General features: G+C 42.9%; 2 protein-coding genes across 4 annotated transcripts in view; both read right to left on the reverse strand.

The window, feature by feature from the left end:
- The window catches only part of LOC104144495 (SERTA domain-containing protein 2-like), a 33,109-nt gene extending 18,407 nt beyond the window's left edge, over nt 1-14,702 (reverse strand). For 2 of the 3 annotated variants that reach the window (XM_068947298.1, XM_068947297.1), the window contains exons 1-2: nt 14,270-14,702; nt 3,317-4,322 (exon numbers count right to left, since the gene is read on the reverse strand). The gene's annotated coding sequence lies outside the window, so the exon portion shown is untranslated. The remainder of the gene's footprint in view (nt 1-3,316; nt 4,323-14,269) is intronic. The other variant, XM_068947291.1, reaches the window with a different exon arrangement.
- On the reverse strand, nt 6,301-15,420 carry CDCA4 (cell division cycle associated 4). The gene is given in 5 exon segments (XM_068947283.1): nt 6,301-8,976; nt 9,133-9,259; nt 9,261-9,421; nt 11,299-11,379; nt 15,319-15,420. Coding segments are annotated over 4 exon segments (1,083 nt in total). The 5' UTR covers nt 11,338-11,379; nt 15,319-15,420; the 3' UTR covers nt 6,301-8,220.
- Nucleotides 15,421-16,942: the final 1,522 nt, after the last annotated feature.

A 16,942-nucleotide genomic window follows, 5' to 3' on the forward strand; every position in this document is an offset into this window, starting at 1 on the left:
ACAGATTACATCATGGTACGCTCCCGACTGATTCTCAGTTGTTACTGATGGAGCAAAATAGTAATTTGAAACATTTTAGTTGCCCTTTATGATTTTAGTTGCCATGATTAGCAGATTGATGGATTTTTGCAGCCCCTCCCAGGTGTTACAGATTTCAACCCACAGGTGAAGGGGCAGGAACTGGCAGGGGCCGTGACCCAAAAGAAGGGGCGAAGGGCAGAGGAGCACCAAAACCGCAGCCAGAGCCGGCAAGACCCATCGGGATTGGTGGCAGCTCCAGGGAGAGGAGGGCACTCCGCACCCTTCCCTCCCTCCGCTGAGGCTCACGCAGGGGAATAAGTCCAAGGTGACCAGAGAGAAGAAACCTGAATGAGTCAGTCAGGGACAGCGAGCAGTATGACACCAAGGCAGGCCTCTGCCATATGCTAGGGATTATCTCTGAGAAATAGATACAGGATAGGAGGTATGAAGGCACTAGATACACAAGGGACATTTCTGGAATGGTTATGCATAACAGCAGCATATAAAGGGGTTATTTAACTATATGAAACCAGTAGCACCACAAAAGTATTGTAACAGCTTGAGCAAAAATGAGATTTTTCTAGACTTGGCCCCTGCTGGCCAAAACTATCCATCTTCCAGGCAATCCCTTAGCATTGGTTCATTCCTCTCCAGAGCTATAGCGAGATAATACAGTACCTTAGTCACTCTTATCATTCTTGCAGCCCCTTCACCTTTATCTCCTCACCCTTTCCAGCTCCTGCTACCAGGAGCCTATATGGGTATATTTGCTCCCACTCAGCAGGTCTTTCAGACAGCCTCCAACCGGACTTTGGCTTAAGTTATTAACCCAATGCTGACAATTGTTTTGTAACTCATTTTTGTTCTGTTTAACAGAAAAGGGTGCAGCAGGAGGTTTCCAGAAAGGTCAACAGAGCCGTCTCATATATGCTCTGAAAAGATCTATGAAAATAATATGGTGTTGTTTAAAATAAATCCAAAGCTCTGATGTACTTATGACCTACTCAAGTTAATAGAAATGAACAGGGAAAACATTTCACGGACTATTTGCAAAGGTTTCCGTCACTTTTTCACTTCTGTCAAACGTCAACTAGCAGCGGGATACATGCAGGAGAACTGGAATCCAGTTTAGCTTAATTGTGTCTATGTTCTATGCAGCTTAGATCTTAAGATAGAAGAGTTGCATTTGTTTTGCAGGCTTTGTTAAGAATTTTAATGCCTGAGCTCACATTTAGAGTCTTTCTTCATAAAACCTTCCCTTAAATGCCCTTAGTTTTTCAAAAAGATGCCTGTGTTCTAGGCGTCTATAATGCTCATCCATTTTGCCTTAAACTAACCTAGAGGCATACAGAAGCCATTACAAGTTGTGGCTTTGGGTATTTTTTGCCTTCCCCCCCCCCACCCCCAGTATGACTATTCACCATAAGTCATCACAGCCAGGATGCCAATTTCATGAGCAGCGTTTTTGCTTTTGTGGCAAGTTTCACATGAACCAAAAAACCCTTCAAAACCAATGAGGATCTCTATATAACTCAGGAACTGATTACTGGAGGTTTGCTACTTCTGCTTACCTTAGTACTAGGCATCTATTCAAACAACAGTTCCAGGAATACAGGAACTAATGAAGACTGGTTTCCTATGGATTCCTATGGTCTTGTGATTAGACTCTGAAGTCGATTAATGTAAAAGCTCTAACTGAAGCTGTTCTTAAGCCTGGGAACTTATAAATGTTTATGGAGCTTATAAATCCCTTATGTGGATGTCAGTTCAGGATGCAGTTTTTCCCCTCTCGTTTTTCCTTTACCTGTCCACTTATTCTCAAAAATAATTTTCTGAAAGTGCAGATGCGGCTGAAGCTAAGTAGCCATTCTGAAGCTGAATGGCAGAATGGTCATAATACGCCGTACTTGCACTGGGAAGACGTAAAGGTGGTGCCTACTGCACCAAGCCTGGTTTGTGGTACCACCCGTATCTTGCTGATAGTACTTCACAGAGGGCTAACTACAGAATAATCTCCAATTATTCAAGTTAAAACAAAAAATTAAAATAGTAATTATTTTTAAAAGGATTACCAAATATTTGTTAGAGTACTAAACAAATTATTTAGTTACAAAAATCATGATTTACAAAAACAAGTGCTTTTCCCTCCTACATATACCTTTTAGATGAAGGTGGAAGAAAGGAAGACAGAATTCTCTTTTAGACAGAAGGAAACCAGATAACTGGGCTTTAAGTTCAAAAAAAAAAAAAAAGTTCAGCAATTTGATCAAAAACTTCAGTCAGCTCACTGCACAAAAAAAACCCTCCCCCCAAAACAGTGATTTATATATCAAACATTTCATTCATTTAAGGATCTCAAATATACAAAAGTGAATGTCATAACTACTCACAGGCAGAAAACAGTGTTGTTTTACAACTGCTAAAGAAAATCTGTAAGCCAGAGAAGTGCTAAGTGAAAGCAACAATCATCAGTATCTGAAGTTAAGTGCTGTCATAGTCCCCTGCTTTCAGTCCAAGATCCTTTGTACTTCCACCAATTAAGGCTAGTAATAATACTATTGTAATCAGAAAGCATCTTGGCGCTGGCTAAGTTGGACTATAAACACATGCATCTTCTGCACAGAAATGAAAATAATTTGTCATTGTTAACTACAGACAGAACAGGCTGCAGCAGCAACGTTACCTGCCCTTCCTTCCCTTCCATGGGTCTCCAGGCTGAGGGGCTTATGATAAACATGCTTTGATTTTATCCTGACAAATGAATCAACCAGTTTACAGAAAAGTTTGAATTACTAGCTGAGATAAACAACTGAACTGACTGAACCCTAATTTTAGAGAAGGAAAAAAACCAACACACAAACCACACCATTCACAAGTCAGTAATACTACCCTTAAAGACAGAAACTGACACAACTAGATACAGAAAAAACAGCTGGTCACAGCCCTACATAATAACACTTCTGATATAACAAATCAGTGATAGTAGTATCCAGAATTCACAAATACACACTTGTATTTCCTCCAAAGAATTAAAAAAAAAAATTACTTCTCCAACTTTATCCATTTTACGTCTTCTCAGTAGCAAACGACAGATCCGGTACGAAGTAATTTAAATTCCTTTAGTATCTTCTAACAACATAACCTGCCATTCCTTAAAGAATCTTGTTTTGAAAGCTTGCACAGCCCCAAGTTTACATTCATTTTTTTGATCCCTGAAACTTGGTTGTCTGTAACTGGTATGAGAAAGAAGATAATAAACTGTTAAAACCAAGGGATAGTCTATTGCAGTACTTACTTTGTCACCTCCCATATGCTCATAGGGGACTTCCAAATACAGCAGACTGATACGATTTGTTTTTAATACTGTTTTTGCAAGAAGTCACGTAATCACATGTATCTTCCATTATTCTTCCCTAAAAAATAACATTTGAGATTACTGAACATTTTCCCTGCAATGAAAAGCTACATTTAACTTTGTATTTTCTTGTTAGTAAGCTGGTCATGCATCAACATTTACACTGGCTGCATACAAATAGTAAGTTTTACATAGTAATGGCTCAGGTCATAAGATATTCACTTTAGAGGAATCCTGGTTAAGCAGGGAAGTACTCTTATTGAAAAAATAGTTACCATGCAAACTAATGAAAATCACTTCAGATAATGAAATTATAGTATTTTTCACTGCTTTTAAAAGTCAGGTTACCATAGACAACTGAAGCATATCTTTTTCCTGATAGTTGGAATTATTTGGCAGGATTTCATTTATCTGAAATGTGGAACTTTCCAGAAAAGCAATCAATTTTTTTTCATCTATCAATTTTACAAGAGACACCAAAAGGATTTGTGAAATCTTATAACTGCATGAACCAAACTGATTCTTTTTTTTTTTTTTTGGGAAGGTATGCATTTCATTTGTTCTCCTATGGAGTCTTAAAACTAACTTGGTGTTTTAGTACTTTCAACATTAGCATAGTGTGAAATCCTACTCATTTTGATGAGTCATCAAAATCTGTCATGATCAGCCCTGGGTTTTTTTTGTATGTGGGACATACATCCGAAGTCTGCAACATTAACATACTTTCACTCTGAACAGCACTCCATTTTGAGACAATTATTTCTCTTATGCTAGGTGTCAGCAAATAAGTGGCATTGTTTTTGGACACAGTCACGCTCAACTTAGCCTGGATTCTCGCTTTTGCCTTTGTTGAAGGCCCAAACTCCAGAAGCTTCATACGTTCTGGGTTTTCTTGAGAAGGACAAACGGAGTCACAGGCAGAAGAGGACGTAACGTTCAAGGTAACCTAAGAAGGAAGCAGATTTGATGTTATCCGTTTGCTTGGAAGTATTTGCCTTTGTGCAAGACGAAAGCTGAGTTCAGACCGTCATTCAGACCAACAGCCCTGTCTTAGTGTCGACTGCTGTACAAGTTTCATGCCTTTTCCCAGGGAAAAGGCCAAAAAAAAAAAAAAGGCTACTAGAACCAGCCTCATAATTTAGCAAAGGTTCTTTTCCATTTATATATAGCAACTAAGAATCACATAGAGTGGCCGAGGTTGGAAAGGACCTCTGGAGATCATCTCGTCCAACCCCCCTGCTCAACCAGGGTCCTCTAGAGCACGTTGCCCAGGATCACGTCCAGACGGGTTTGGAATATCTCCAGGGAAGGAGACTCCACTGCCTCTATGGGCAACCTGTTCCACTGCTCAGTCACCCTCACAGTCAAGAAGTTTTTCCTCAGCTTCAGATGGAACCTCCTGTGGCTCAGTTTGTGCCCGTTGCCTCTTGTCCTGTCGCTGGGCACCACGGAGAAGAGTCTGGCCCCATCCTCTCGACACCCTCCCTTCAGATACTTGTACACATTGATGAGACCGCCTCCCAGTCTTCTCTTCTCCAGGCTCAACAGGCCCAGCTCGCTCAGCCTTTCTTCAGAGGAGAGAGGCTCCAGTCCCCTCATCCTCTTTGTGGCCCTCCACTAAAAAGGAGATCACCTTCAGCAAGTATCAGCTCTCACCATTTGTTATAACAGTTCACAAAGTAAGTAATTTAAGTTCCCTTACAGGCACTCTACCATTTCTCTATGTTTTAGAAGAATACCTAAAGGTTAATATGGTATATTTCCATGCAAGCAACATGTATTTAACTATGATCTCTTTGCACTAGCAAAGAAATGACAACATGAGCTTGAAAATAAAGTTCTTATTTACAGATGAGGTGAAGCTACCCCAAATGAACAGCTGAATAGGGAGACAAGCCGATTTTTACTGACAGAATCCTTGCAAATTCAGTCCAGCTCTAAGTACACATCTGCAAAGGAACCGTGCAAGTTTCAGCAGCATGAATGCTTATACCTGCTAGAGACTTGAGTCAAGACATCAGGCGTGTAATAGCACATACGAGAACATTTGGAGCAAGTTTTAGGGACATAATAAAAGAGGATATACACTTCTTTTTAAATGTTTAACTACATAAACACATACTTACCCAATACCTTTCCTGTTAAAACAAGTAGTCTCTGCAAATTACTGGAACCAGGCATAGCTTCCCCAGTAAAACAGGGTACATGGCAAGATGCTTGATGAAGTAAGACATACACATTGATATACACAGCTGAAGAGCTTTTATGAACAACTTGCACTAAATCCTACCTATAACATCAAGAGTGAAGCACACTGGCAGGGAGAGGGGAGGGGGAGTTTTTTTTTTTTTTTTTAAATATATATACCTGCAACTTCCCATTTAATGAAAATGGGGAGGTGCCTGGAAGAAACACCCACAGGTGTTCAAAAGAGTTTAAAGATCTGAGTAGTCTTGGGGAACTTTCTCAGAGGACCAGAAGACATTTTGTTATTCAACTTATCACTGATGCTCCCTTTATAAACTTTTGAAACTGCCTGGCTTTCTACTTTATCCTAAGACATCTGTCGTCCCATTCAGTGATCTAGCCACACAAGGAAAAACATCAGGCAAGTTTTCCTAAGGATTTGTAATTTTGGAAGGAATCTCTGATGTTGCAACAAACACTGCCAAATAAAACAGACTATCATTTCACAATTTTTTACTTTGAGATAAGAAAACTCACATCAATATTTGTATCCTCATGAAGCAGGCTTTACTACTGCATCATCTTTTAAATTCTCATGTTAGACAATTTCAAATATGAGTGAAGTGTCTATTAAGACATCTAGTACTGTTTCTGTGTTTCTTTGGTCCAGCTGTATTATACAGACTGAACTTGCAAGTGTCTATATGGTATTTCATACTTTAATGCAAAGTTATTATCAAGCTTTAATTAAGGATCTAATGTTTTAACTACTACAGCAAATAAAGATCACCTGATGTCCAAGTTTTATACAAAAGCATTCTCAAATTCACTAGAGGCTCACACAAACTGCATGGTTTCACACAACTGAGATAGCATGCATTTAACTACTAAGTTTGAAAAATTCAGCAAAACAGTGTTATTTTTACCCCCCAAAAGAGAACTGCCTCTAAAGCACTTGTTGAAATCATAAGCTCAGTTAGTATTCTCCTTTTGTGGAGGCAATATTGGAATGTAGTCAACACCCTCCCCCCAATATTTCAGGGATTTGAGAATCTGGAAGAGATAGCACATATTGGTAAGGTCACTTCTGCGAAGACAGAGTCCATCAGACAGAGAAACATGGTCTCTTCATGTTCACTGACCCACTGGACACAAGTCTATAGAAGCTACTGAGCTACTGGTGGACTATTTCCCCTTCCATAACCAATGCTAAAACATTCCAGAAACCAATGAATCTTTTCCCCCCTTTCCCACATCTCTACCAATTTAGGTATCTTCCCCAGTACCAGTTTGTGAAGATAGTGTTTGTCATTTTATAACAAAATCATATACCATTCTTGATCTATCCCTTCCCCAAAGTCTCATAGGAATAAGATTAGTTAGATGCCCTCTAAAACAAATGCATGAGTACTTCAAGAAAGGAACACCACCCCACAATTATTAGCCTTTTCTTAAATAACAAAGGAAAGAGAAAAACCTTGGTAAGATTGGAGCATATCCATTATAAGACAAAGACATACCAGTTGAGATTTAAAGGCCACTAGTAACAGTTTTTGCAGTAATTAGTGCAAGATAATTATCCCATATAAACAAATATTTGATGGCAGACGTCAGTGACAAACAATTCACTTGATGACATTTACATATAAATACACATAAATAAAAACCTATGTCATTTAGGTTTGCAGTTAACAAAAAATATGGTCTGAACTGAATTAAATGTATTTGTATCTAGCTGGAGCAGAGCTTTTCCTCTAATGACACTCAACTATACGTGGCATAAAAAACATAATTGTACAATTCTCAATTTAGTAAAGCACTACTCTATAAAACAGAATCATGAAAACAGCTCTTACATTTTAATGTAAAGTATAAAATCATATTTACATGTATATACACTTTACTGAACTACATTGGGTAGCTCATGGTAAAAACATCCCTTTTTGAAAAAAATTTTAAAAAATACATCAACTGCAGATATGATCAAAAGTTACTAAGTTAGCAGCTGACATAACATTTGTAGTAAAAATATATTTTAGGAAAACATCTGCAAAAAACTAAACATCAATAAACACTTTAAAACTATTTTTAAAGAAAAAATAGTAGCAAAACCCAGAATAAGCTAGCTAAGATAACAGGAACTATTGCATATTGCTCTTTAAGAGCCGTGTAGCGACTTACAATAGAAGCAGCAGATATTGTAGGAGTTGTGGCGTAACAAAACGTTGGCCTGGAAAGCGGAGGAAAATAACAAACACAGAGAGAAGTTGGATAACTGGTTTTCTACTTTTAACTGAGGGAAGGATAAGGAAAAGGAAAGATGAGAGAATCCCTCTTGCTGAACATATCCTCCAAAGGCTAAAACAAATTGGCAAAAGGAACCCAATTTCGAAAGCCTCAGACCCCAAACTTTAAAACATTTTCCATATGTACTCACAGTTCAAGGGACAATAAACTGAATTATTACACTACAAGTTGCAGGTTAACTTTAAGAGTTAACACTATTTTGCAATATGAAGTGCTTTTTTAATATATATATCTATAGAATATATAGATATTTGTAAAATACACGTGCAGATTTGATAGAAAAAACTATGTGAAAATAGTTCAAGTCTTTCGTTTCCATTAACAGATCTTTATCTCCTAGACAAGCAGGCTCAAGATTCAACAAGGATTTCCACAATATGATCAAGCTCGTTAAGATCAGATTTACAATTAGAGTTAGAAGTTGTAGTCGTTGGAGAAGAAAACGTTTCAAGCCCATCACAGTGTCCCATTTTTGTGTTGCTCATCATTCCTGTTAACATTGTATCAAGATCATAGTAAGAATTGTCAACTTCTGAAAACAAATCTTCAACAGAATTAGGACTCTTATTCTCCAGTGTCTCAAATATTTGATCTAATGATTTCTGAAAGTTTCCTCTATTTTCTTGTGGATTCTCCATTTCCCATACGTTGCTCTGCAGGTTTCTTGGAGCTTGCACTGAAGAAGCTGTTGACATAGTTTCTGAACTGTCTTGTGTCTGGTCATCCTCAAAGTCTTTATTGAAAGTACTATAACCTGGAACATGCTTTCCCTCAGCTTGTTCCCTGGATGAACGGCAGAGGATATCCGTTGAAACAAGGCGATCGAGGGATGTCTGCCCTGTACTCTGTGTATTTATCATCTGCCAAGTCCCATCTTGGGTCATTTCCTCTTGGATTTGTCGTACTGTGTTGGCTATAAGTACCGAACGACAAAGGTTAGGTTCAACCAGCATGTGACACAGCTGAAGTTTAACCAAGGACATATCTAAAAGTGACTGTCGCTGAAGATTATATGAAGGAATAGCTTTAATGCCAGCCAGAGTTCCTTCAATATCTTCTTCACCATCAAAACATTTTCTCTTTAATCCTCGTACGAACATTGTGTCCTGTTAAAAAACAAAACCAAAAACATTTGCACAATGTAAACAGCTTGTGGGGGGGGGGTGGGGGGGACTAATAAAAACAAAACAGAAAACTTTAGAATCATAAGTTTAAACAGCAAAAGTAATTCTTTGAAGATAGAAATGTCAGAATTGTCATACCAGGTTATAGAATGGCCAGTGTGGTACAACAGGGGTCAGGAACATATGGACTGGGTCCCAAAGACGGCACTCGGGAACCAAGGGTGAGCAGGTCCACAAGTCATGGCATCGGAGAGAGGCATCTGAGAGGCTGGGGCTTCCAGCTCCTGGCTCCCATTAAGTTCCATACTTGATGGAAGTCAGGAGCCGTTGCTTCGCACAGAAGCAAGCACCTCAATGGCTGTATTCCGCCTACTGGAGAGGCAGTTTCTCCTCGCTCCTCCTGAGTTTCTACTTGCACGCTTAACTTCTAATTTTGGAAATAAAAATACAACCTAGCACACCATCTTTAAAAGATTTTTGACCCCTGCAGAACATCAACATGCCTAACAGAGTAAAAAAATAAAAAAAAACCAACGGGCAGCACACTTGAAAGGGTAGGTTTATTTTAGGCTACAGGGAGGGTCAGATCTACATTTGTTCCATCTAGCTTCAGGCATCCAAATGAGGTGCCTAAAAGCAGTCCCCCAACTTCCCTTACTCTGGTGGGAAACCAAACTGTGCAATTCCAATGTGCAATTCAAATGTGCACTGTGCAAATCCAGTTAGGACAGCCACAGTCATCCTCGCTATGGTCCATTCTTTATTACTTGACTATTAGGAAGCAGAACTCTGTATTCTTAGTTTACGCTCACCAGGCACATGCCTAAAAATAAGTGGGATGCATTCAGACCTCTGATTATTTGCATCTAAAAAAAGTCACTTGCTGAATTAGCTAAGATATGAATTTCTAGTGCTAACATCCAGGTCAGTTTTTGAATTGCACTAATTTTTTTTATAGTAGTCCCCCATGCAAGTTAAGTATTGTGGCTAACCTCCTGAAATACACAGTAACTTTTTTAATGCAATAAATGTCACTTCTAGTCATATAAAAACTAGGCAGCACTGAAAGCAAGTACTTCGCATGATGTCACTTCCAAGTCTTTTGTCCTTTGACTTTGTCTGCCTAATATTTTGGGGATTTTTTTTTTTTTAATGTAGTGGCCGAAACTAGATTTTTCGACTAAAATAACACATTAGTGAACTCTTTTTCTATGTTGTTTAACTTTTCCTTTGGTAAGCCCTAACAGAACAAACTTGCTTTTTTGGTTACTACTGAATGCTGTCATTTTCAATGAGATCTCTCCCATCTTTTTCAGAAGCACTAAAAATCCAAAGTAACTATGTTGTTCCTTTCAACATTCATTGAGTACTCTGAAAACCTGAAGATAGGACACTAGCTAGACAGAGGTGTTGTCTGACCTTATGCAACAGTTCTTCTGCTGCTGTATATATCTGTGGGTCACCTTTGTCCAGATTTGACGACTCTCACAGACTTTTCCCCCCCTAGTGAAGCTACAAAGCTCTTTAGAAATTATAATACACAGAGATTGCAATATAGAACACACGAACTTGGTGTTATGGCCATTTTTCACAGACTACTTAGAGAAGTTATCCACAAATTCCCAATATATCAAATTCTTTGGAAGTTCCTTGTAAAAATATCTCCAGTAACCCAACATGTTTGTGTTATTCCCACAAAGAAACCCTAGTTCTTGCTTGATAGTGCCTTTTCCAGATCTTCAGATACTCCTATAAACTCCTCATCTGAGGCTAGCTCATTTAATTTTTCCTAAGACGAATGCACAGTAATTTCTAAAATATACTCCCTGTATGAAACTGTCATCCTCTAGAACCTCTTTTGGGACTAATAACCACATATGATTATGTCATCAAGCATAAAGCAGTACATGCAGAGTTTGAAGCTTCTTTTCATTTCAACCTCTGTTCATGTGAAGAATAATTAAATCCCCAAATGAATGTTAACCTTGTTTTCAGATGGCTATTATTCGTCATTCAACATTTTTCTAAGGCACACCAGTAGAACATTACCAAAAACTTGAAAACCTCGGTGTATCAGATGTGTGTGTGTGCGTGCGTGTGTGTGTGTAGGAGACCATGTAGAGAAAGAAACGTTTATGAGTCCTTAAAGGTAAACCTTGTATACAATTTGCTGGAATCGCTCTGTAACACTAATTTCAAATCAGTATCTTAAATTCATAAAAACAGTGCTTTGTTACCCAGCTTCCAAGACTGCACAAAATATTACAAGGTTGCTCTTTCACTTAAAGAAAAAAAATTACATACCAGTAATTGTGTTTGATGTAGTCCTTCCTCTTCTCCCATGCTACTGAGCAAGAGTCCATACAGTAAGAGTTACAGCACCACCTAGCAAGTATTAGGAAGCAAGATGTCAAGCAAGTACAGGAGACACACCGCAAAATAATTTCTCATTTCAGAAACTTATACACTTCTATTTTTCAATTGCTTCACTATCTCTATCCTCACAATACTCCTATAAACTGGAATAATACTATTAGACCCTATTTACAGATACAGCACAAAGGTGACTTGCCGAACAATACACAGAAAACGTGTGGCAGGAGAAGGAAACTGCCAGATTAAGTCCAAGTCCTAGGCTATTATCCTGCCCTTTGGACTAGCCTCTCCCTTATCCCTGTGCCTTCGTCATTTAAAGAGTAAACAAATTTAAAGCATTGGAACAGGTTGCCCAGAGAGGTAGTGGAGTCTCCTTCCCTGGACATATTCCAAACCCGTCTGGACGTGATCCTGGGCAACGTGCTCTAGAGGACCCTGGTTGAGCAGGGGGGTTGGACTAGATGATCTCCAGAGGTCCCTTCCAACCTCAACCATTCTGTGATTCTTTAAAATCTTAGGCTATCATCTGAAAATTTTAAATGCACACAGCAGCATATTGAAAACAAAACTTCATTACTCTTATCACATAAAACCGCACATTTTTCCCCTTTTGTTGTACAAAATCATATATGTCTACAGTATCTAGAGAGAAAGAGCAAGCATGAGCAAATACAAAACTGAAAGGTAGCAAAAACAGGAACAATTTTCCTTTAGCAGCAGCACAGAAACTTTATGACTGATGTTTAACTTTGCAAGATGAGAGTAATGAAAAGGAAATAGTTTTGACTACAGAAAACATGTTTTTGAAACACACTTAAGGCAAAATAAAATTTGATACACCAAAACACAGGGAAGAATTGCTTTAATAACTGAAACAAAAAGAATACTCAGCTTAAAGTCTGCAAAAACTTAAATGATAAAATATTAAGTTTAGTCAAATATCTTTCCAGACATGTTTGTACTATGCAAGACAAGACTCCAACTAAAATACATACCTGGTAAAGAAACAAGTTAAAAAGATGCATATGCACATCCTTTGTTTTCTATTGTGCTTGCTAAAGGGAAAATTTTGATAACAGCTTGCTCTTCAAAATTGGGGGAAGGGAGACAGTTGACAAAGGATTTTTTTTTCCTTTCCTTTGGACAGAAAACACCTGCTTCACTCAAGATGTTGCATATTTGTCCAAAGGAAAAAAAAATCTTTTGACTGAATTCCAAAATATTCAGACTGAAATGCGGTTATTTCATGGAAATTGCATTTCACCCAACTCAGTTTCATTCACTCACAGACTGGGCTCACAGTAACACTTGGGTCATGAGGCATCTGAACTAGAGTTCCATGAAGATACCATAATACGAACTGCATTAAAATATTTCTTATTTCTATCAAACACCTTATGACGCTATAAAAATTTGGAAGTTTTTGCTCTCCAGTATACTTTCAACCCATTACAAACATCAAGGGCACTTTGAAAGCTTGTATATAGTAACCATTTGCATCCCAAAAGCCTGATCCAACCCACTTTTTCCAAGACAACTACAGGTAAAAATCATGAGAATGAGTCATGAGAATAAATAAGAAGATTTTCTGGTGCTATTTTGTATATCTGACAGTTTTAGAGGAAAAGGCCTCTCTTGTTTGCCTCCAAAAATAGCAGACTGATACAGTAGCGGACCGCTGATGGGAACACATGGGTTTTAAATAGAAGAAACATTATCAGGTCCACAAACCGAATCACAGAGGGGATGGCAGCCGACAATTCTAATCTACTCTATTAACATGCTGAAGGAGGAAACGGTTATCCCATGAAATACAATAAAGTCTAAGACCTGCAGCATGTGATTCCAGGTTCTTCCCTAGAACAATAAAAAACGTGTGACCTTTGTTGGCATGAATTTATTAAAGAATACACCCATCATAGCACTTATTTATTTAATTTCTATTAACTGACAGATTATATTACTTAAGTGTGCCTCAGTACCTAAGTTTTCATTAAAAATATTAACTTCACAGCCATTGTCAGACATAAAAAAGCCTTGCAAAAGAACAACCTCCCCCAGGCTTCTCTGCACCACCTATACTAAGCACCCACCTCAAGAGAATGCCAACTTTAAAGCCTAATTAATCAAAATGCAAGCATGTTTCTCAACTGATTTACATATTAACCTAATCAAAAAAGGTATTAGCCACTATGTAAAAATCTCCCAGCAGATCCAAGCAAGATTGCCGCTGTTCTGGAAGCAAGGTGTTCAAACGATCTCCCATTAATAATTTGTAATAATTCGCTTCTGTCCAAAATAGAAGATCAGCTGCATCTTCTCCCTTCTTATGCTACTACCTGAGTATCAAGTGCCCAAACCACTCAAGTCTACATGCGCCAAAAGCACAATTGTTGCTTGAGATTGCTGTCATCTTCCTGACTTGTATGCTACAGATACGTGTAGGACACTACAGTTTAAAAACACACACACCCTTGTTCATAAGAAGTAACACAGGGAACACAGTATTATGTAATTCATTACAAGATTCTTATTCTTGAGACTGTGACAAATTCCCAATCTGCTTTACAAAAAAAGTGCTTAAAATTTCATCCAATTATTACTAGAGTTTCAACTTACACATTCCAGATTCACACTCAATTCAGATTCCTGCATTAATACGCTGCAGAAGACATATGCAGATACTTAAAAATGATGGCAGAAGTCACCACCGAGGAGTTAGTTGGGGACAACAGAGAAGACGGGAAAGGAGACTCTAGCATTGTTCATGTTTGGGAGGGAGCACCCAAGAACTACCTAAGCCAATACTGGAGTTCCACTTAAGGAGAGCTTTTTTTTTTTTGTACAGACACGAGCAGAACCACGGTGGATGGCAGGGCAAGGCAAGAAGGTATTGTACCTCCCCTCTAAGCGACGGTGGATGGCAGGGCAAGGCAAGAAGGTATTGTACCTCCCCTCTACCACTCTGTTCCGCCTGATTCTCCTCCGCCCCCATCCAAAAACTGTCCTTCGTAACAGCTGCGGAAAGAAATCAAAGCTCTGTGCAACGGTGAAAAGGAGAGAGCCCGCCAGTCGCCCCCCCGTTAGGCATAGAGACGCGCGCCCGCGGGGGCGTGCGGCTCGAGCGCGGCCTCAGGCGCAGCAGCAGAGGGCTGACAAGACCAGAAAGCACCACCAGCACCGCGACAAAGGCGCGCACAAAGCACTGGGGGCAGGGTCCGTGCCCGGCGGGCACACCGCTCCGCACAGGCGGCTTCCGCGAGGGCCCCTCGCTCCCCAGCCAGGGCGGCCGCACGGCAGCAGCCCTCCGGCGACGGCAGACGCCCGGGGCAGCGGGAAGGCGGCCGCCGGAGGCGGGGGACCCCGCGGGCGGGTGGGGGGGGGGGAGGAGGAAGGGGGGCCGCCGGAGCCGGCGGGCAGAGGCGTGCCCGGCGGGCGCGGCCGGGGCGGGGAGCGAGGGGCCGCGGCGCACGCAGGCTCGGGAGGGAGCGCGCAGGGTCCGAGCCTCGGTGCGTGCGCCCGGGCAGCCGGCGGAGGTCCCGAGCCGGGAGCGGCGGCTGGGAAGAGGCGGCGGGAGCACGGCGCCCGGGGGCGGGAGGCGCGGGAGATGAAGGGAGGCGAGCGAGGAAGGGGTCCGAGCCAAGGAGAGGGGGCGACGAAGGGGAAACGCTTCCCCTTGACCCACCCGTCCTACTCCTTCTCCTCCCTCTCCCCCCCGCCGGGCGGCGCGCGCGGCCGCCGCCAACGGCTCCGGCGGCGGTTACTCATCGTCCCGCGCTCCCGGCAAACGGCCCGCCGCCATTTTGAATCGGCTCCCTCCTCCGCGGGCTCCGCCGACGCCGGCTCCCCGCCCGCACCGTCCCTACGCAGAGCCCCGAGAGGAGGCGGGCGGGCGGGCGGCCACCCGGCCCGCGCCGCGCCCGACCTAGTCCAGCCTTCCCCACTCACCAGCTCGCCGCCGCCGCTGCTGTCGTCGCCTCTCAACACAGGAGCACCCGCTCCCGCCTCACCGACCGCTCCGCGCTTGAGAAAGGGGGCGGGGCCGGTCTGTACAGTTGGCCCCACCCCCTCCCCACCCGCCATCTTATTGTCGGAGCCCACAAAGGAACCCGTTTCTTTCCCCCGCCCCCATCCCGCCGCGGGGGCTGGCTTCCACTGTCCAGCCACGCCTGCAGGAGAGCTGCAGCTGCTATTGGCTGTAGCGAATCCGCGCACAGCCCCGCTCGCTGTTGCTATTGGCTGCGACGTTACCATGGCGCTCAGCCTCTCCCGCCCTCCCGCACCGCCCCCGGGCGGCTGAGGGGTTGCCATGGCGCCCGGGCCCTTCCCCTGGGCGGTGAGAGGCTGACGGGAGGCAGAGGCGGGGGCGAGGTGGAGCCCCGATTTCAAACGGCAGCCAAGGCCCCGTCGGCATGTCTGGGCTTCTGGCCATGGGCTCCGGCGGGAACAGGTTGAGACCTGGCCCCGCAGCAGCCCGCGGGGGGGGGGGAGGGCTCTCAAGGAAGCCGCAGGGTCCGGAGCAGGGGCAGCCAGGCCCAGGCTGTGAGGCGCCGCCTTCCCGCTCCCGGCCGCCCCGCAGCCGGGAGCAGCCCCTGGGAGCTGCTTCCCTGCGGGCCGGGGGTCCCTCGGCGCCCCCGCCGGAGCTGCCTCCCGGCGGAGGAGCCAAGCCGCGGGCCTCCATGAGCAAGGCGTGTGGCGTTTCCTGCGTCGGCCTCGCCCCCAGCGCCGGCTCTCGGAGTCAGCGGAGCGGGAAGCCCCTTCCCTTTGCGCAGGGGATGTGAACGTGAAGCAGTGAGGTTTAGTCCCCATCAGGAGTGCGGCAATAGCCGGTAGCCTAAAAGCTCCAACCTTCCCGCTCAGAAGAAGAGGAAGAAAAAAAAACACCTGAAGTCTTCGAGGACTTCTATTATTTCTAGCTTGCGATTGCACATCTGCAAATACTTAGCTCGTCCCGAGCGCTTAGCTATTGCTTAGCTGCTTTCCCGGTCTTGCTGCTACGTGCTGGCTGGCTGAATCAGCGCGAGGGAGGCGGGGAGTCAGGTTTGTCCCGGCTCCAGCTGCCGGGCAGAGCGGCAGAGGCACCGCCGCCGCCGCCTCCAGCCTGCGGCTCGGGCGGGAGGAGGCTCTGCTGCCCCCGGAGGCACGCTGGGCGGGAGAATGGAAGAAAGGAAGAAAATGGGAGAAGAGTAGGCTAGACAGCAGGACTTGAAGATTAGGTTCAAGACTGTAAAGCGGCAGGCAGCTGTAGTGTGGTATGACAAAGGAGGAGAAAAGGTTTGCATAGCAAAGCAAAATCAAACAGCTATTAGGACAAGATAACTCGCAAAGTGCGGTATTTCCCCTTGTTATTACTTTCTTGCACTGTGCTTACGGTGCAAGAATACAAGTCCAAATTTTAAAAGAGCAATACCGCAAAGAGAAATGTTTGCATGTGCTATTCAGCTTCACAGCAGTTTTTTCTGGATTAGCTGTGGAGAATTCAGATAGGTAGTCCCACAAGAAATCCTGCAAGAACCTTCATGCCTCTGAAGTTCACTTGCTAAGTAGTGTGGATGCATTTACCTGCAGGATT

The sequence above is a fragment of the Struthio camelus genome, chromosome 5 (assembly GCF_040807025.1).
Source record: "Struthio camelus isolate bStrCam1 chromosome 5, bStrCam1.hap1, whole genome shotgun sequence".
NCBI lineage: Eukaryota > Metazoa > Chordata > Aves > Struthioniformes > Struthionidae > Struthio > Struthio camelus.